At 38.2% G+C, this 21069-nt stretch overlaps 1 protein-coding gene across 3 annotated transcripts in view; it reads left to right on the plus strand.

The window, feature by feature from the left end:
* The window catches only part of LOC113680153 (multifunctional protein CAD), a 27317-nt gene continuing 6248 nt past the window's right edge, over positions 1 to 21069 (plus strand). Inside the window, exons 1-31 of one of the 3 annotated variants that reach the window (XM_089189466.1) lie at positions 1 to 169; positions 1397 to 1666; positions 2369 to 2511; positions 3334 to 3487; positions 4215 to 4386; positions 4915 to 5353; positions 5520 to 5651; positions 5787 to 6024; positions 6444 to 6661; positions 7765 to 7953; positions 8262 to 8495; positions 8653 to 8790; positions 8965 to 9138; positions 9520 to 9567; positions 10745 to 10827; positions 11160 to 11406; positions 11527 to 11625; positions 11745 to 11846; positions 12192 to 12314; positions 12675 to 12857; positions 12975 to 13193; positions 13688 to 13855; positions 14393 to 14575; positions 14993 to 15097; positions 17482 to 17715; positions 17976 to 18224; positions 18683 to 18847; positions 19044 to 19175; positions 19694 to 19895; positions 20024 to 20139; positions 20806 to 21021. In XM_089189466.1, coding sequence (XP_089045592.1) covers positions 52 to 169; positions 1397 to 1666; positions 2369 to 2511; positions 3334 to 3487; positions 4215 to 4386; positions 4915 to 5353; positions 5520 to 5651; positions 5787 to 6024; positions 6444 to 6661; positions 7765 to 7953; positions 8262 to 8495; positions 8653 to 8790; positions 8965 to 9138; positions 9520 to 9567; positions 10745 to 10827; positions 11160 to 11406; positions 11527 to 11625; positions 11745 to 11846; positions 12192 to 12314; positions 12675 to 12857; positions 12975 to 13193; positions 13688 to 13855; positions 14393 to 14575; positions 14993 to 15097; positions 17482 to 17715; positions 17976 to 18224; positions 18683 to 18847; positions 19044 to 19175; positions 19694 to 19895; positions 20024 to 20139; positions 20806 to 21021 — 5493 coding nt within the window. In that variant the 5' untranslated portion in view covers positions 1 to 51. Of the gene's footprint in view, positions 170 to 1396; positions 1667 to 2368; positions 2512 to 3333; positions 3488 to 4214; positions 4387 to 4914; positions 5354 to 5519; positions 5652 to 5786; positions 6025 to 6439; positions 6662 to 7764; positions 7954 to 8261; positions 8496 to 8652; positions 8791 to 8964; positions 9139 to 9519; positions 9568 to 10744; positions 10828 to 11159; positions 11407 to 11526; positions 11626 to 11744; positions 11847 to 12191; positions 12315 to 12674; positions 12858 to 12974; positions 13194 to 13687; positions 13856 to 14392; positions 14576 to 14992; positions 15098 to 17481; positions 17716 to 17975; positions 18225 to 18682; positions 18848 to 19043; positions 19176 to 19693; positions 19896 to 20023; positions 20140 to 20805; positions 21022 to 21069 lie in introns of all 3 variants that reach the window. The other 2 variants (XM_027197150.2, XM_027197151.2) reach the window with 2 other exon arrangements.

Consider the following 21069-nt stretch of genomic DNA (forward strand, 5'->3'; position numbering starts at 1 on the left):
AAATTTATTAACTCAGAGTGGCTAATGGTGACTTGGCCACAGTAACAATCTATGCACGGAAGGGAAATGGCGTCGAACCGTTCAAAGCTAGCCAGTTTGATCTTAGATGATGGTTCTGTGTACAAAGGGAAGCTGTTTGGATCAGCTAAGTGCGTTGCTGGTGAAGTTGGTAAGGCATTACTTAGTGTTATTTGTTTTCAAAAGTTGACTAGTCGAGCATCGAACTCACGTGTTCGATCCCTTTTCCTCTACAGTACCGAAATGGTTGAAATAAGCCCGTGAAATCGTTGTTCAAAAGTGAGAGACTGTTTTATATTAGAAGTTTTAGAGGCTGTAAGTTCTGATATGCGAGGAGAATGGAATTGTGACTCTTTAATTACATAATTAAGTCTTGCTTTCTCCGTGTACAGCTTTTTCTGTCATAGAATAGAATACATTCTAACGAAACGACATTTTTTTACTTACTGGTAAAGAGATTCGACAAAAAACTTTGCCATATAAAACCAACCAAAGGGAAATGACATGAAGGAAAGCTTTGATGTACCTATGTGAACGATTAAGGAAAATGTAGTGTGGCTTAGTTTTCTCGTAACCTCTTGCACGTGGTAGAGAAACAGTAGTTATGTTGGCACGTGGTACATGAGCAATAGCAATGTTGAGAAGGTCCCGGATGTCAAAGCATGAAATGTGACATCCGGTCACAAATGTGGCTGGGAGCTTGTAGGAAAATATTTGGAAGATAGTAGATATATCAGTAAATAAAGTTTTCTTACATTAAAGCCAGTGAGTTTATCATAAACAGGCATGTTTAGAAATATGGATAATCGGTTTTAAGACAGAAAAGCTAGCTAAGGATGAGATGACATTCACTAAACCCTTTAATTCACATGAGTGACCACGACAGAATTTTTCCTTACAATATAAACACAATATCAAGCAGACAAGTGATGAGAAGAAAGAAAATATTAATAAGGGGATTACATAGTTGATCTAATACCAAGTTCTCCAAACTAACATCACAAGAGCTATATGGCAGACAGTAAGGAGAATTACTTATGAGATCTGGGGAGATAAAGGGTTAACTCCCACAAGTGATTAACTTGTAACTTCTCATTATGATATCCATAAACTATCTAGCAAAGAGGTAATGAGAATACTCCAATTAATCAGGTAGAAGTTGTTATCTTGACCTAGTACCCAATTCCTGTAGCTAATTTATAATAAAATGTATAGCAGCCAGAGAGGAGAATTTAAAACCAGATCTTAGGGTTGATGGGTTAAGCCAACACCATTTGACTCAAAGTCCAACAAAATATGCTCTTAATGCCAATAGGTCTAAAAAAAAAACAATTTATAAATGAAAAAGTAAATAAATAACTAACACTTTTATGATAAGTGTTTCAGACTGGTATGGTTGGATATCCACAATCCCTCACAGATCCATCATACAGATGTCAAATTCTTACTCTCACCTACCCACTGATTGGAAACTATGGAGTCCCAGATGGAAAGAAGGACTCGTATGGTTTAACAGCTGAGCTTGAGTCAGATAAAATCTGGGCAGCTGCACTGGTTGTTGGTGATTATGTGGAAGAGTACAGTCACTGGAATGCAAAGAAATCACTTTCTCAATGGCTAGAAGAAGAGGGGGTACCAGGAATTAGTGGTTAGTTGTTTGGTTTTGATCAGGTATTTTTTGAAAAAAGAAATTGTAGTTCATTTTCAGGAGTTGTATGAAAATGTTATGGTTGATTGGGAAGGGATGTAGGGACGATGGTATAATAGTTCATTCCATTATTCCTAGCATTCCAAGATGCTTTGAGAGATCTTCCTTTTACTAGGTGATCGATGTTAAAACAAATGAATACAATTCAGGTAGTAAACTCTAAAATTGCCAGCCAACACAAATTAAATAGTCTATAATTTGTAAACAATGGTTGTTGAAATGGGTTCCAAGGATATACCCCTATTTTAAGTTTCCTGCCTCTAGCAGAATGATAACTGGCTTACTGAAGTTCTAATTAATATTAAATAGAAAAACTAAAGGAAAGTTTCTTGTGTAATTCCAATTTGATGTTTAAATTCAGGGATTTAATCTTTCAGCTAACATTTCAGATAGGTCTTTGCCAGAGAAACTGGTGACAACAGACTTTGATGAATGGTCTTTGAGGAGCAACCCTCTGATTCTTGTCTTCATAGGGATTTCTCCCTTTCATTATGTTGGTGTCTTAAAGAGAAGAAGAAGACTTAGCAAGGTTCTGTTGGCACTTGCAAAGTTATCCAGTAATAACAGTGGCAAGGCAGTAGTTCAATAATTTTTTTTCAACATTGTTTGATTTCTTACATCATTAAAATACGTGTCTTTCAGGTATTGACACAAGAGCATTGACCAAAAAGATAAGAGAAACAGGATGTATGTTAGGAAAAGTGGTGATTGAAGATGTTGAACCCGAGTCTATACCATTTGACGACCCAAATCAGAGAAACTTAGTCGCAGAGGTTTCATCAAAGGTTAGCTTTATAAGTCTAAAATTTCAAAAAGATCAAATCAGATTGGAGGGCTTTCTAAAGACCATGCATCTTCTAAATTGTCAGGATTATTCTGTGGTGAGGTGTGTTTTTCTGCATTTATTATGAGTTCAGCTCTTGTCCACTTTGGAACAAGAGAAAATACACATACCATAGGTAGTATTTTGGGTTTTCCATTTGTTAGAATAGGGATATTAGGTGACATGCATAAATATCTATAGACTTTTCATACCTATGATTTTGAATTTGTTTGAGGTTTCTTAAGTAATACTTGGTACTTGAATGAAGAAAATACAAACTTGATCAGATAATTTGATTTGTTTTACCCTTAATTGATAAAAAAACCTAAAAATAATGTTTTTGTAATTTTACATAAGAAGGAAGCTTTATGATAATTACCAAGTACTCTTTGGTAAAATTTGAAATAGTTGAAAAAAATGTAAATTATTAGTTTACCAAATTAAAAAAACATGGCCTCTGTAAACAGTTTCTAAAGCTAATGCTCAAAATGTGATATTTGGAAACCCTTCACAGTGGCCATTTTACAATCTTGTTTCATTTGGTAAAACCAAATTATCATGTAACACTCCAATTGATGCTGCACCAAAGTTTCTAGAGAAACTTTCCTCTTTTATTCATTTCTTGTTTCAATTGGGCCAATTAATGCATTTGACCAAGAGCATAGCTGACATAGGAATGCAATTTGTAGCTTATTTCCTGTAATAGATTGGTCATTTTGATGAAGTTACCAGAGAAACAGAAGTTACACAGTAATAATTTGTTGCACTGTAATTATTTTGACAGGCACCAGTTGTTTATAACCCAGATGGTGATTTAAAGATCATTGCTGTAGATTGTGGAATAAAATACAACCAGATAAGGTGTCTCATTGCCAGAGGAGCTGCTGTTAAAGTTGTTCCTTGGAATTACACCTTCAATGATGATGTAGAAAAAGGAGGTAAGTTTTTTCACTACCATGTGGTACAATAAGTAAAATTCAAATTTTGAAAAATGTAATCACCAATTAACTACTGCATTGCTAAGTGGAAGTTGGGTGCCTGAAACATCCAGGAGCATCCACTATTGGCAGCCAGCTTCTAGATAGAGACTTCTCCCATGGCCAGCAAATCCTGGTAACCCAGCCATGATCCCCCACACTGGGAAGGGAAACAGGCACCCATCACACTAAATAAACAGTGGAAAGAGGGAGGGAAGGGGTGGGGAAAACTGCCTGGACAATGAGCTGCCACTTCTCACAATGCTGCAAGTTAATGCTCAAAGCACACACAAGAATGCCTCCAAGGAAGAGATTGGAGTTCCAACACATTTGCAAATTTTAAAGACCACTGACTACTATTGAACGCTGATGCTCTTTGTTGGTAACTCTGTTAAAGTGCATTCAACTGCTCATAATGCATAGTTTGAGAATATAAGCAAATTTTTCATGTTTCTCTTTTGCTCTTAATGCTACCTGCGCATGTTTTTGGTAAAGGAGAAGTCTAGCAAATAAGTGATGGTGACACATCAAGTTATTTGGGAAATCCTAACCGAAATGGAACTTCAACCTTAGTCAATGTTTTGCTCTTGGTAGGATGTCTATTGTTCATGTAAATGATGGAGTTAGCACATTGTAGTTCAGAGCAAGATATTTTTCAGTCAGTGATTATTTTTTGCTTTTTTTGCAGAGTGTGATGGTGTGTTTCTAAGCAATGGTCCTGGAGACCCCACTTTCACTACTGATACTATAAACAATATCAGAAAGTTTACTGAACGCACAAATCTTAAACCTCTCTTTGGAATTTGCTTTGGTCATCAGCTCCTGGGATTGGCTGTTGGATGTAAAAGCTTCAAAATGAAGTTAGTTGAAGAAAATCTTGTTCCTGCATTTTTTTTTGTTGTTAATCAGCCTTTATGAAAACCATATTTTTAAAATTTACACTATAACAGGAAAGAATTCCTCATCTTCTTTAATAATGCTGCATTTTAGAGAAATTACTTTAGAATTCTTTGAGAAAAAAGGGAAAACTCCTCTTACACCTGAAAAGCTGATACTTGCAGTGTTAGTCTATTGGACAGCAAAGTACTTTTATTATCTCCCTAACCTGTCTAATTTTGCTCCAATGAAGGGCTTATAATCAAAACATGGTTGCAGTGGTCAGGACTAATTAAAAGCTCTCCACTGAATGACTTACAATCATGAAATGGTCTCAAGAAGTAAATTTTACATAACACAAACAAAGGAAATTCTGTGAAAAATGAACTTGCCTTTTGATGCACCAAAACAGTTACCTTAAAAGTGTATTAATTTTTTGTAAAACAAAATCATGTAAATGTTTCAGCAGGCCCACAGGAAAACATTCTGTTACAATTATGTTCATTTTGTAGGTATGGAAATCGAGGTCACAATATTCCTTGCATACATCATGGCACAGATCGCTGTTTTATCACCACACAGAACCACGGCTTTGCTATTGACACCAACTCTCTGCCACCTGAGTGGTCAGTGTTGTTTACAAATGCTAATGACCAAACAAATGAAGGGATAATTCATAACAGCAAGCCATTCTTCAGTGTGCAGTTTCACCCAGAACATATGGCTGGACCACAGGACTTAGAGTTGTTGTTTGACATCTTTTTGTCCACAGTCAAGCAGTTCAAACAAACTGGAGAGCAATCAGTATCAGTTAAGGAAAAGATTCAGCAGTCACTGAAATTTGAGCCATTAGTCTCCCCCAGTGAACACAGATCCAAGAAAATTTTGATTTTAGGGTCTGGAGGTTTGTCTATTGGACAAGCTGGAGAGTTTGATTACTCAGGGTCACAGGTGAGGCCACATATGTAATGCTTTACTTAACTGACACACTTTGGGAATAGTAATATAAATTTGACACAAGAAAATAGCTGCCAAGTGTCACAATGCCTGTATATTGGTATAATTTAATCTCTGGGCAGGTATGTAGCTTATACATAGTATTCTTAACTTTCTGCAGGCTATTAAAGCTCTGAAAGAAGAAGGTATCCAAACTGTTTTGGTGAATCCTAACATTGCTACAGTGCAGACATCAAAAGGCCTTGCAGACAAAGTCTATTTTCTGCCCATTACAGCCAACTATGTCACTCAGGTAATTAAGCTGACCTTTTTGTTGTTAGAATAATATGATTTTTACATTTTAACTTCATATTCTCGAAGTAATAATGACAATAGTTAGTTTTAACGAATATTTTTTTTTTCTTTTTCCTATTGATGTACAATCTAGGTCATTCAAAGTGAACACCCAGATGGTATCCTTTTGTCATTTGGAGGTCAAACTGCTCTGAACTGTGGCATTGAGCTTCAAGCAAGTGGTGTACTTGAGAAGTATGGTGTCCAAACACTAGGGACTCCAGTTAGTTCTATAGTTTGTACTGAAGACAGAAAGATGTTTGCTGAGAAACTGGCAGAAATTGGGGAGAGAGTTGCCCCAAGTGAAGCAGTGTATTCTGTTGAGCAGGTTAGTGCTTGTTTGTGTGAGCTTCTCGGGAGGGGGTAGTGGTGAATGACACAAACCTAAGCCTTGATAGCTCTTGCCATCATGCAAAAAATTGGATCCAATGACATTATTATTTCATGATGTATGCTGAAAAGCTGTTTTCTGTTATTATGATGGGACTTCTATGAGTGTAGAAACTATTGTATGCTGGTGTGACATTACAAAAACAGTTTTGACAAGAATTAGTTACATTCCTATGGTCATTAATAATTAAAAAAATTTGCACTTAATATGTATAATTATAGTCCCATATTGGCATTAAAAAATTTTTCCCTTGTCTTTTTGTGGTTTAGGTAGAAAATTTAGGCCAACCTCATACATTTTTTTCTTTTTTTATAAATTATTCTTGATGAATGGGTGTTGTCAAAATCCATGTCTAGGCAGTAGCTGCTGCTGAAAGACTTGGGTATCCTGTGTTAGTGCGGGCAGCATTTGCACTTGGTGGCTTGGGGTCAGGATTTGCTCAGGACAGAGAAGAACTGGTTTCCCTTGTCAATGCAACCTTTGCCCATACCAAGCAAGTGAACCTGGACAAATCATTGAAAGGATGGAAGGAGATTGAATATGAGGTTGTCAGAGATGCTTTTGACAACTGCATCACAGTGAGTATAGTACAGTGTGATAAAATTGTGTTCATATAATTCCTCTAAAAACATATGTGTTATGTATACAGTAGTTGGGGAGACACTTCGGCAAAATGGTTAGGGTGGTGGACACTGTATTTGAGAAATGGTCAGTTGATAGTGTAATGTTTGTAGGCAAGACACTTTCTCTCCTTCCCAACACAGTGCCTCTCTCCACCTAGTATAAATAGGTGTCACCAAACTGACCAGAAAACCTGACAAAATGCTGCAGGGAGAGTGTGATGAGCAGCTTTGTGCTGGAAAGATATATATATGTGTGCAGATTAGCTGGCTGCACATTAAATGTGCACCCAGCTAATTTGCAATTCAGGCCATCCGTGTCCAGTCAAGAAAAATTTTATTTACCGCATCAACAACAGGATTATAGCTTGAGACCTCACAATCCACCTGCTGGGAATTCTCGCTGTCTAATTAGTCAGGCACAGACACCAAATGAATATGCAACATACATGTTGTTTGGTTACCTGTTGTTGAATGAACAACCTTTGTTGGCGTGCTTGAGACCTCTGGTGGGACAGAAGGTATTGCAGTCATCAGGGAATCAACAAAACATTTACTTCTTTGCCAAAGCATTCAGCCTGATTCCACATTAACTTTTTGTTACCTTATACCAGTGCTTGTTGGGGTTAAGATTGGATCCTATAATTCTAGAAAGCTCAGCTGATGGATTGAAGACTTCAGCCTCTATGATGAGATTGTGCCAAGTGATTCTGATCCAAGATTTATTGTGTTTTCTTAATTGAAATTCATGCTTCAGTGAAGTTATAATTATTAGGTGAACCGTTAACTTATAATCAACAGGTTTAAGTAACTGCATGTAATTCTCTACATTGATGACAGAAATGATAGTACCTCTGTAGAATGCATGCTACGCATTATTTTTGGGGCAAAGTTCCTCATAGAATGGGGGGGGGGGGGGCATAACCTGTAATGGACCAAGGAAGAAGCAGTACTTTGTATATCTTAATGCTACAGAAACCAGCACAAGCTCTGGCTGGATTTGCTACTTTGGACAAGTACAGAGTCAAATTTGTTACCAATCCATCATTGTTTCCCTGTAGGTTTGTAACATGGAGAATGTTGATCCACTTGGTATCCACACTGGAGAGTCCATTGTTGTTGCTCCAAGTCAGACACTTACCAATTCAGAATACAACATGCTGCGCTCTTGTGCTGTCAAGGTTATCAGACATCTTGGAGTTGTTGGAGAATGTAACATACAGTATGCTCTTAATCCAGAATCTAAAGAGGTTTGTATTTTTTTTTATATGAAGTATGTGTGTGTTATTACTATAACTCTCCTGTATCCCAGTCTTGTGTATTGGATTCTTTTCACCACTTTGCTTCAATAGTTTCTGTATTTTTTAATTTGATGATTTCTTTTTTTTGGAATTAAGGTGCAAATGGGGTGTGGTACATTTATGCCAAAAATAACATGAAATGATGAGAAAAAGATAAGAACTTTTTTCTTCATAGTACACTTAAATAAACAACTATGCAAATGTAAATTTTACCTGCTTTTGTTTTTGTTTTTGTTTTTGTTTTTTTTGATTGCTAGTATTTCATCATTGAGGTAAATGCACGGCTTTCTCGAAGTTCAGCTCTCGCATCAAAGGCTACAGGCTATCCCTTGGCATATGTTGCAGCAAAGTTAGCTCTGGGAAGACCCTTACCAGTGTTAAGGAACTCAGTCACCAACTCTACAACAGCTTGCTTTGAGCCTAGCCTGGATTATGTTGTTGTTAAAATTCCCAGATGGGACTTGGGCAAGTTCAGCAAGGTTAATACAAAGGTAAGAAGCACCTACCATGCTGTGAGCAATTTTAGCTTAGACACTGCCTCTGGCAAGCACTATTTGGAGAAATTCATCTTGAGGAAATAACTTTTTGCACATCCTAAGCAGTTGTGAAATGAAATGATTAATTCTTATGTAACTTTTCAATCTGTAGATTGGAAGCTCAATGAAAAGTGTTGGAGAAGTAATGGCTATTGGACGACGGTTTGAAGAGGCCCTACAGAAAGCCCTAAGGATGGTGGACGAGTCAAACCTGGGTTTTGATTCTCATGGCCATACTGCTTCTGATGAGGTTAGTTCCTTTTTCTGTGTACAATCTTCATCACCTATGTCCTTGACTGTGTACCAAATAGTTTGTAGAAACTATGTGCCTGGGAGTGTAAGGGTTACAAATAGTCTGTTCTACTCAGGTTTTTGACATTAGTAAAACCCTTCTGTCAAAATAATTGTGATTTCTGTGATATAGGAATTGAAGCAGCCTTCTGATCAGCGTATTCATGTGCTTTCTGCTGCATACAAGGAAGGGTACAGCATAGATAAGCTGTACGAGCTGACAAAGATTGACAAGTGGTTTTTGAGCCGCATGAAGTGCATCATGGATTATGCACTTTTGTTGAAAAATTACAGAGAAAAAGCTGAGGTAAGTACAAATTCTTCAGACATTTTCCTCTCTAGCATGACTTAACTTACCCTTTTTTGAATCAATGGATCAGTTACTATTGTCAGGTTAGACAACATAAGAACAACTCAAATCATAAAAGCTTTTTGTTGGCATGATTGAAAAATTAATATGAGCTAACAGGGCACCGAAATTCATCTAGTTGACAGACATAAATAAATTTCTTTTGATTGTTTGTATTGGTGTTCCTTTAAATGATAGCAGCTGTGTGAATTCTAGGACACAATGTATAATTTTGTTCATTGATATGTATAGAATTTCTTGTAATAATATTGTCTTATGCTGCACTCGTGCGTGTTGTTTTATTGACAATGTTTTATTGGTGATTTATGCTCCCTGTAGCCTGGTCAACCGTCATCAACATCTACACCCTTAATGCACAGAGAGAAGGTAGAGAGTTTGAAGCAGCAAACAGCAAATTAAACTCAAAACGTTATGAACAATTTTATTAACCAACTAACTGCTTTTCAAGGACAGGGAAAGTTAGAAAGCATCTAGCGACAATCATGGTAACGTCTCGCACTATTAATAGCTAACCTTTAATATATGAACTAAACATGTCCATTATAACAAATTAAAAATTGACTAGTCATTTGAAATAAAGCTGCTGGATTAAAACTCTTTTAGAATTTTAAATGGCTACTTGAAAACAAGGTAAGAAGTCAAATTGTACTAAACTTGAATATATAATTACTTGAAACACTAACATACATGTAATATGTGAATAACAAAAGAATGTAAATGATAATCAGAAATGCAACAATCATACAACTTTAGCTACTGTTACCTTGACACTCAGAAAATCCTGATCATGAGAAATTTTTCTGGAAAGTGGCTATGTTGCAAGAACAATCCAATCAGACAATCAGAAATAGTTTGCCATCATGTTCCTACTAACATTGTGATTGATTATAAGGCCAGAAACAAAACAAAAAAAGTTCAGTTATTCATGGTTTTTTCAACCAAAATTGGCAAAGAAAAAATACTTTTAGCAGTACATCTCCTTTAATCTTTTGTTGAGTGAAGGTTGAGATTATCTTAGCAGCTTGATGTTGTTGTTGTTGCATTTTTATGGACCTGAACACCAAAAAATAAACCAAAAAAAGAACTTGCCAACCTTAATTGCCTCCTGCTTGTTCAATACTGGGAAATCTCAACTCTACGTAATCCTTTAACTCCCATGAGTGACCAAGGAAGAATTTCTCCTCGCAATATCAATACGCTATCAACCAGATCAGTGATGAGAATAAAGAAAAAGATCAGTTTGGGGATAATAAGTTGATCCAATACCTAATTCTCTGAACTAACATTATAAGAATTGTATGGTTGACAGTAAGGAGAATTACAAATTTGATCTGGGAGTTAAAGGGTTAAGTCATTTCCCTAAAAGAATGGTCATTACTGGTGGTAACTCAAAATTTCTGTTCACTTGGCCTGACACTATTTATTTCCAAACTGGGTGAAAGTTGGCTTTGTAGGGATCAGGTAGAAGGTATGTTTGTTTGTTTGTTTGTTTTTTTTTTTTCATAATAAAAGTTGAAAAGTATGTGCATTTGTTCCTTTATAGGCAGCTGAAGTCTCATATGAGCATTTACTTGGAGCTAAACAACTAGGATTCTCTGACAAGCAAATTGCAAAGTGTATTCACAAGTAAGTTGCACATGTAGCTATGGAAAATTTTGTATCCTTTATATCATTTTGCAAGATTTTCAAATCTAACCTCACCAGCTGTAGCCAGTCAAAAGGATTCATACATGGTTTGATAGGATTAGGTCATTCAGTTTCCTCACCTCTGTCAGGTGCTCAGTATCATGACTAGCAGAATGCATTATTGTCAAATGGCAAACTACAAATTCAGTTATCTGTACATCTGAGCATTCAAAAAAAAGAAAAACGTTATTGATTTGCTTAACCTGAGCCAGCAACTTCATTAATTATCTTTTGTGACCAATTGGAATGTAAGGTTATTTGTCTACTTTCAGCACTGAACTTGCCGTTCGCAAAGTTCGGCAGCAGTATGGTCTTACTCCATATGTAAAGCAGATTGACACCGTGGCTGCAGAGTACCCAGCCTTTACAAACTACCTGTATCTGACTTACAATGCATGTGAAGATGATATAGACTTTGACAGTGGGGCCTGTATGGTAATTGGTTCTGGGGTATACCGAATCGGCAGCAGTGTGGAATTTGATTGGTGCGCTGTAGGCTGTATCAGAGAACTTAGAAAGGTAGGTACACTGTAGTAGTTGTTTTGATATTCTCCTTGCTTGTAAATCACCTCAGAAAGCAGGTCAACCTTATTTCTCTATTGTCATGTTTCCTAGTCACAAATTTTCTTTATTTTTTAGTTGAAGAAAAAGACCATAATGTTGAACTATAATCCAGAAACTGTCAGTACAGATTATGATGAATGTGAGAGACTGTACTTTGATGAAATCTCCTTTGAGGTGAGTGTTGTGCAGGGCTCCAAGCTTAACTTTTTACAAAATTTTTCCAAATAGATTGGTTTGTAGTAAAGCCATTTTTATGAGTTTTTCACCTAACAAGTGTCTATCTGTTATTTTAGATTGTTATGGACATTTATGAAAAAGAAAATCCAGAGGGTATTATCCTAAGCATGGGAGGACAATTACCAAACAACATTGCAATGCAGCTTCACAGACAACAGGTAGGGGTCAATCAGTCAAGCAGTCAATTGATTATTGATATTAACCAATAATCCATGGCACCTAATATTCGCTTCATTCACCCCCTTCCCCCCCTCTCCCCCCACCCCCTTCCCCCTCTCCCCCTTCCCCCCTATCACTCCCTCTCCCCCCATTTACATGTAAACCGGTGGACTTTCTGGGGCTTCAAGGCTCAGAAAGGTGAAAGGTGGAGTAACTGGCGATCAAAACCCTAAGTGTTTATCTTTAGTATGCATCACCAATAAGTCACTGGCCAACAGTGGTTCGTCAGATGGATCTCTCCAAACTGCTATGAGTGTAATGTTATTACATCATTTGTTGTGTAGGTTCGCATCCTCGGTACCTCTCCTGAGATGATTGACAATGCCGAGAATCGTTTCAAGTTTTCCAGAATGTTGGACAACATTGGAATTCTGCAGCCACAGTGGAAAGTTCTTACAACTTTAGAGGTAAGTTGCGTAAAGAGATCATCCTTTTCAAATTATGTAAAGAATAACTATTGAGGAGAGAGAAATGTTTGAAATACTTACCTCAATGCATTCAAGGAGCGTCGTTGGTAAAACTGATTTATAAAAATTATGAAAAGACAACTCATTTGCACTGAATATTTTCATATGCCATAGCTGTAGTGTAGGTGTTAGTGTTTGTACAGCGGCTGCATGGCACATTACAGCTGTTTAAGAAGTTGCATTAAATGTGTGCTTAAAAATGTGGGGAAAAGAGTAAATCTGTAAGAATTCAACTGACCACAGACCGACCAATTTCGACGAGAATCATTAACACTCTTTTTGAAAACATTTATTTTACAGGATGCCAAAAAGTTCTGTGCCACAGTTGGGTATCCCTGTCTTGTGCGACCATCCTATGTGCTCAGTGGTGCGGCCATGAATGTTGCATTTTCTGATCATGAAATGGTTACGTACCTTGGCAATGCTCAGTCTGTATCCAGTGAACACCCTGTTGTTATTTCCAAATTCATTCAAAATGCAAAGGTGAGAAGCTGTTTTCAAGCATGCTTACATCTCACTTTGAAGAAGCCTGCGTAATACCAAGTTACCTACTTTCTTTAATATCATCATCTGCACAAATTGCTCAACTTGTCTCTGCAGGAGATAGATGTCGATGCAGTGGCTAGTGATGGTGAGGTGGTTGTCATGGCTGTATCTGAACATGTAGAAAATGCTGGTGTCCATTCTGGTGATGCTACAATGGTTTTACCTCCACAAGATCTGAATGAAGAGACACTCAAAAAGATACGAAAGATCTGCTTTGATATTGGACAAGCCTTAATGGTCACAGGGCCTTTTAACATGCAGCTGATTGCTAAGGTTTGTCTTCTGTATGTACACATGGTTTTATTAAGAACCCTTTTTTTGCCGTCTCTGTTCAGTTCTAGTTCACAGATGAGGCCAAATTGAGGTCAAAGAATCGCACACGAGCCGCGAGCGAGTGGCTCACTCATGTTACCGATTTTAATATCAGATATGACCTGTAACTGATTAGATGCAAATTGGAATCTATTTTATTTACACAATGAACAGGAAGGTACTTTACCTTTTAACTCACACTACTGTCTCCTCGATGGAAAAGCGAAAGTTGCCTTTTTAAATGAAAACTTACTTGTCCTTTTTAATTTAAAGTTTTCCTCCTATGATCTGAAAACAAATTCCTCCAACTGATGACCAGATGTTACTTTCTTGGTTAGTATTGAGAATTTGAAATTGGGAAATATGCCACAATGATAATTTTCTTTCTCCTCGTCACGTGATAATTACGAATGGTGATAGGTTTATTAAAGTGAGTTATATTGTTCGATTCACAGGATAATGAACTGAAAGTAATCGAATGTAATCTTCGCGTGTCCCGGTCCTTTCCTTTTGTATCCAAGACTCTTGATCACGACTTTATCGCTATGGCAACACGAGCAATCTGTGGTGTACCTGTCGAGCCAGCTTTGGATTGCACGGGATATGGCCGAGTTGGAGTAAAGGTGAAAGGAACGTTTAGCATAAGAGCAGTTTGTGAATTTGTTCTGTTTCAATACACTTGAAAGGAATAAAGTAGCTAGCAGAGGTGTCTGGCTCCAGCGAGCTTCTTCAATTTTGAGATACTGACTTATCAGGCGCACGTTATTTCACTAATCCTCAACACAGAAATGTCTAGTCTTGTAATTTCTTTAATTTCGGAGAGACATATTTATGACTAAGCGATCTTCGTCAGTTTCCGTATTTTAGTGCTCAAACTCTTTTTTGAACTTCTATGCAATCGCTGGACTAAATGTGACGCTTCTGAGGCCGGTAATTAAAAACCGTTAGCATTATTTCCGGTTTATCTCACGGCACATGCTGTCACCAGCACCGTAAACAACGCCGTGTTTTCAATAAAATGTAGAACATTGAAAAGGGTCTTTTTACGAAAAAAGCGAACATTTTATATCTTGTTCGGAAGGATTGTGTCAGAGATGACAAAAAAAGTAAATCGATTTTTGTTTTTTCATCGTTTTTTTTTTCCCTTTTTTGTCATCAAGGTACCTCAATTTTCTTTCTCACGCCTGGCTGGGGCAGATGCCATGTTAGGCGTGGAGATGTCTAGTACGGGAGAAGTGGCCTGTTTTGGCGAAAATCGGTACGAAGCTTACCTCAAGGGTATGCTTAGTACTGGGTTTAAGATTCCTCAAGAGTGCATCCTTCTATCGATTGGAAGCTTCAAGGTACAATGACTTTTAAAAGTTTAAATTTATTTGAGTTAGTTTTCATTTCACTGAAAGGTAATTTCAATACTGTTCCAAATATCGCAAACTTGAGTTCATCTTGAACGTCAGACCCCGCCTTACAGACTTGAAATTCAAATTTGACCACAGTTACATTACTCCTCACTGATATCTCAAAAGTTTATTTTTTTTTCCTCACCAATAACAATTTGAACCTTGGGATATTTTTCTCTCAATTTTACCCTCGATATCTTGGACGAGCTTAAAGAGAAAACCATCTGGATTTTAAGCACTTAGCTACTTTGTGCCCTTTTTGATCACTCTCCTTTGACACTACAGTTGTTCCCAATAGCATTTTACAAACTTTCTTTGAACAACGCGATAATTTTTATTGTTGTGTGGTTTGAATGTTTTTAGTCCAAGAATGAGATGTTACCAAGCATTAATACTTTGGTAGAATTGGGATTCAAGTTATATGCCAGTCCAGGGACAGCTGATTTTTACACGGAGCATGGGGTTAAGGTCAGTAATCACTACCATTTTCATTTATCAAACATTGAAGAAAGCTTAGAGGGACAAAAGGTTTAGGGTTGTTGTGTCTTAATTCGTGGTAGCCACATGTCAGGAAATGATCCGTCTGGCTACAACTGACAATTTTGGAGAAAAGCCATTCACCCCTATTTAGTCAGACAGTCAGGTTACCACTTTTTCTGGCTAAAGAAACTGTGGTGCTGCGTCGGTGGGAGAGTTTAGAAAAAAAATAGTTCGGAAAGCCGCAAAACGCTAGAACAAAAGTTTATCTTCCAAATCGGCACTCTTAATCCCCACGGTATCAACGAGCGCTTTTCATTCGACTAATTTATTCTTGTTTTCTCGTCACCATATTCCCACTAATAGCGTAGCTATATTTTCTGAATATATACCTACACACGAGCCACAATTCTTCTAATCGCTCTGACGAGGGGCTCACGCTCGAAACGTCAGCCTTTTTACTCTTTACGGTGGCCAGTTTACGTTTTCAACTCAGTTGTTAACACTAATTTACCTTTCAGTCAGTCAGGCAGTCTGTCTGTCAGTCGTTTGCGCCTGTTTAATACTCTTGACCACTAGCAGAAACAACCACTGACTCGTATTTACATCGTGCCATTGTGAGCTTCTTGGAACTTCTCTGTGTTAAAGAAAATGGATGGAATGGTCGACTGCCAGGGAAGGCTGAAGGCTTTTATTGTTAGTAATAATTCGAATCTGTATATTTTAGTCAGTCGTTTGCGCCTGTTTAATACTCTTGACCACTAGCAGAAACAACCACTGACTCGTATTTACATCGTGCCATTGTGAGCTTCATGGAACTTCTCTGTGTTAAAGAAAATGGATGGAATGGTCGACTGCCAGGGAAGGCTGAAGGCTTTTATTGTTAGTAATAATTCGAATCTATATATTTTAGTCAGTCGTTTGCGCCTGTTTAATACTTTTGACCACTAGCAGAAACAACCACTGACTCGTATTTACATCGTGCCATTGTGAGCTTCATGGAACTTCTCTGTGTTAAAGAAAATGGATGGAATGGTCGACTGCCAGGGAAGGCTGAAGGCTTTTATTGTTAGTAATAATTCGAATCTATATATTTTAGTCAGTCGTTTGCGCCTGTTTAATACTCTTGACCACTAGCAGAAACAACCACTGACTCGTATTTACATCGTGCCATTGTGAGCTTCTTGGAACTTCTCTGTGTTAAAGAAAATGGATGGAATGGTCGACTGCCAGGGAAGGCTGAAGGCTTTTATTGTTAGTAATAATTCGAATCTATATATTTTAGTCAGTCGTTTGCGCCTGTTTAACACTCTTGACCACTAGCAGAAACAATTCACTGACTCGTATTTACATCGTGCCATTGTGAGCTTCTTGGAACTTCTCTGTGTTAAAGAAAATGGATGGAATGGTCGACTGCCAGGGAAGGCTGAAGGCTTTTATTGTTAGTAATAATTCGAATCTATATATTTTAGTCAGTCGTTTGCGCCTGTTTAATACTCTTGACCACTAGCAGAAACAATTCACTGACTCGTATTTACATCGTGCCATTGTGAGCTTCTTGGAACTTCTCTGTGTTAAAGAAAATGGATGGAATGGTCGGCTGCCAGGGAAGGCTGAAGGCTTTTATTGTTAGTAATAATTCGAATGGATATATTTTAGTCAGTCGTTTGCGCCTGTTTAATACTCTTGACCACTAGCAGAAACAACCACTGACTCGTATTTACATCGTGCTATTGTGAGCTTCTTGGAACTTCTCTGTGTTAAAGAAAATGGATGGAATGGTCGGCTGCCAGGGAAGGCTGAAGGCTTTTATTGTTAGTAATAATTCGAATCTATATATTTTAGTCAGTCGTTTGCGCCTGTTTAACACTCTTGACCACTAGCAGAAACAATTCACTGACTCGTATTTACATCGTGCCATTGTGAGCTTCTTGGAACTTTTCTGTGTTAAAGAAAATGGATGGAATGGTCGACTGTCAGGGAAGGCTGAAGGCTTTTATTGTTAGTAATAATTCGAATCTATATATTTTAGTCAGTCGTTTGCGCCTGTTTAATACTCTTGACCACTAGCAGAAACAACCACTGACTCGTATTTACATCGTGCCATTGTGAGCTTCTTGGAACTTCTCTGTGTTAAAGAAAATTGATTTTAGTCAGGGAATTGTGTAGTTTTATTGGTAGAAAAGCGTAGTTACGCACGATTTAAAATGTTCGGCGCACAAAGCGAATTTTCTTGTCACTCTTGAAGGCAAGGTAAGTCTATCGATGTAAAAATACGCATAATTTCATAATTGCATATCTCCTTCATAATTAGGGCGAACACATTTCAGGGTTTCTCGACTTCTTCCTTAACCAGTGGTGTTCTTTACACGCAGGTCAAAACAGTGGATTGGCCATTTGAGGAGGGAGGTAATGGCGCCACAGAGCAGAGTATTCTAGATTACCTTGCACAGAACAAGTTTGATTTAGTGATCAACCTTCCGCTAAGGAGAACTGGCTCCAGGCGTGCGTCGTCTTATATAACACATGGTTACCGCACCCGCAGAATGGCTATAGATTATTCCATACCACTCATCACAGACATTAAGTGTGCTAAGCTCCTTATTGAGGTAATTACGAGAAGTTAAGTAAATGACATGCTTGTGCACATTGTTTCACGATACTAAATGAATGTTTAATCGTTTGGCTCACGAAGTAGAGTCACTATCGTCTGTGGAGAGGCCAACTGTAAGTCTGGTTTGGAACGAATCCGCTGAACGTCTTTAATTTTGTAAACAATAATGTTTATGGACCTTGTAGTAAGTCACAACTTGATTTGTTCTCTTGTGTACTTAATTTGTTCCCTTGAGTAGATCTTTGTGATTTGTAGGCTCTAAAGAGAATCGGCGGAGCACCTAAACTGAAGACTCACATTGATTGCATGTCATCTGGCCGCGCAGTTCGTCTGCCTGGGTTGATTGACGTACATGTGCACCTGCGCGAGCCCGGGGCGACACATAAGGAAGATTACTCATCTGGGACAGCAGCAGCTTTGGCTGGTGGTGTGACAATGGTGTTAGCCATGCCTAACACTAATCCCGCTATTGTTGATGAATCAGCGTTCAATCTGATTAGAAAGGTACGGTGGAGATGATTTGTAAAAAGCAGAGCTTTATTTGAGTTACCCGTTTACCATGACGGCATTGTTATATTTACATGTTTTGAAAATATCTAATTAGTACTCTTTTATTGACTCTTAGACCCACAAGATTGACTTGCGTCTAATTTCTCCTCACATTAACACCCCTAATCACACATTTAGGTCATGAGAATAAAGGAAACGATCACCAATAGAAGAAGCTCATAGTTTTTAAACAAATTCTCCTTGTCAGCACCTTAGGAAATGTAAAGAGAACAGTGTGGAGAATAGAGAGACTGATTTTAGGGTGACAAGAGTAAATATAATACCATACTATTTAAATGGCAAAGTAAGATCGGTAATTTTTATCTTAATGAAGGAACAATTATTGTAATTTCTTTTGGACACGACGTGAAATGTACAACTGAGACTTTACTTTATCAATCCTCAATTTTCAGTTGGCCTCTGCTGGTGCTCGATGTGATTATGGTATATACTTGGGTGCCAGTGCTGATAACTACACGACAGTGAAGGATTTGGCCCACCTGTCTGCTGGTCTAAAAATGTACCTCAATGAAACGTTTACTACTCTGAGACTTGACGATATGTCAACATGGATGAAGGTGGGGCCTCGTTTGTTTCGATAGATAGCGCTATCCGGGATTCTCTGCCGTAGCGATCGCGATTTTTTCTCTGCACCAGTTTTCTTAATTACAGCTGGGATATATAGGATGTATTGCGCTTCAGTTACGTTGTAAACATGCCAAAAGTTTTGATTTGCGTTGGTAAATTGTTTTTCATCATTTTTATTCATTCCAGCATCTTGAGCATTGGCCAAAACATATACCACTGGTGTGCCACGCCGAGGGACGCACAACTGCTGCCATCCTTTTGCTAGCAGAGCTTGCTGATAGACCAGTTCATATAGCTCATGTGGCAAGGAAAGAAGAGGTGAGAGCAAAAAAACCCGGGCCACTTGATTAGTATTCCCCTCCCCTGGCATGGTCCATTCCTCCTTAGTCAGCGAGGCTCGTTTTAGGCCGTCACTCTAAAAAAATGTAAGCGGTAGTTCTACGTCCTCCATTCCCTCCAATCTGGCCTTATTCAGCCTTATACTGGCATCTCCTTCGGCGTTCTTCCTCTTGTGCCAAAGCAGATGTTGAATTGCGTTGTCGTGTTCTCCATTTGAAAACAAAGTAATGAAAAAAAAATGGAAACTGGCTTGGAAAGGAAAGAACTTGAGCCTTAGATGGTCGTCTTGAGATTCTGTACACGTTTTGCTGAACGGGCTCTTTGGTAATGTCTTAGTATATTCCTGAAGGAAGTGTTCCTCAGAGATAGTCATGGAGCAGTAGAAAGCATTATTCACTATCGCTGCGTTTCTCATGTAATCTTCCTAACGTAACTAACTGACCCACACTGACAATAAACGGAACTAACTGACCCCACTACCCTTGTATTGTTTGTAGGTGCTTGTGATTCGAGCTGCGAAAGAGAGAGGAATCCAAGTCACGTGTGAAGTATCGCCTCATCACTTATTCCTGACAGAAGATGACGCGGATAGGATTGGCATCAAGAGAGTTGGGGTCAAGCCTCCTCTTGTAACGGCTGAAGATCAGAAGGCACTCTGGGATAATATGGACATCATTGATTGCTTTGCTACAGATCATGGTGAGGTTCATTGGCCTGAATATTATAACTGATAACATTTATCTCTTAGGTCTTGTGCACATAATTCAGCATGAAAGTTTATCGTCGCGCGGTTTTTACTTAAGTGTTTAATTTTTTCTTTCTTGTAGCACCACATACACTGGAAGAGAAAGATTCTGATAAGCCGCCGCCTGGCTTTCCTGGACTGGAAACCATGCTGCCTCTGTTGTTAACTGCAGTGCACCAAGAAAGATTAACGATTGAAGTAAGAATCAATTCTCATTTTCTCATAAGCTTGCAGTACATTTTACAGCCTTTGTCAAACAGGGTCAGAAGGAAGCAGGGATAGAACACTGATGAGAATAGTTTCCGTCTCACCAGCTTCTCCGGTGCTCAAATGTGTTTTTGCTAAGTCCCTTTTTCGTGTATAATTAAGTCTGTGAGGTTTGCTCCAATATTTACTCTGGAGGAAGTAAAGGGAATGGTTGTATGAAGAATAAGTGCTTCCTTATTGTAAGGCTTACAATAGGGAAGCACTGGTTGGCTTTTATTAGCCGGACTACAAGTAATCTTTCTTTTTGTCTTACGTCCAACCATTTGTCGATCGCGGATGATCATAAGATTTCGCGCGACACTTGCCGATTTAGTCTACATAGTCAAATGAACGACCTGTATATGGAGTTCTGACTTATGCACTGATGATGCGTCTTTCTATGCTACAACAAAATGTCAAAGGGGATATTTTGAAATAGACTGGGTCCCAATAATCCAAGTTATGTGAAATAAGTGTAGCAACATCGCAAATGTGTTTCCAACATGTAGTTAGCTTTTGTCCAATACGTTTATCAGTATTGCTTCATATGTTGGACTTACTAGTATTAGTGATCCTCGGGAAAGTGTAACTGACGTTTAGTTGTTAAACGTGTGTTAGGACATTATTCTTCGACTGTGCACGAATCCACGAAAAATCTTCAGCCTTCCCGAGCAGAAAGATACATACGTTGAGGTCGAAATTGGAGAGGAATGGACTATTCCGTCCGCTATGACTTACTCTAAAGCGCAGTGGACGCCATTCGCCGGAATGAAAGTAAATGGCTGTGTTAGAAGAGTTGTGCTGAGGGGTGAAACTGTGGTTATTGACGGAAAGGTGAGTGTGAGGCTTCCTTTCCTCTCTTTTATTGGTTGTTGAAGGCCG

This window comes from Pocillopora damicornis, chromosome 12 (genome assembly GCF_964200805.1).
Source record: "Pocillopora damicornis chromosome 12, jaPocDami1.2, whole genome shotgun sequence".
NCBI classification, from domain to species: Eukaryota; Metazoa; Cnidaria; class Anthozoa; order Scleractinia; family Pocilloporidae; genus Pocillopora; species Pocillopora damicornis.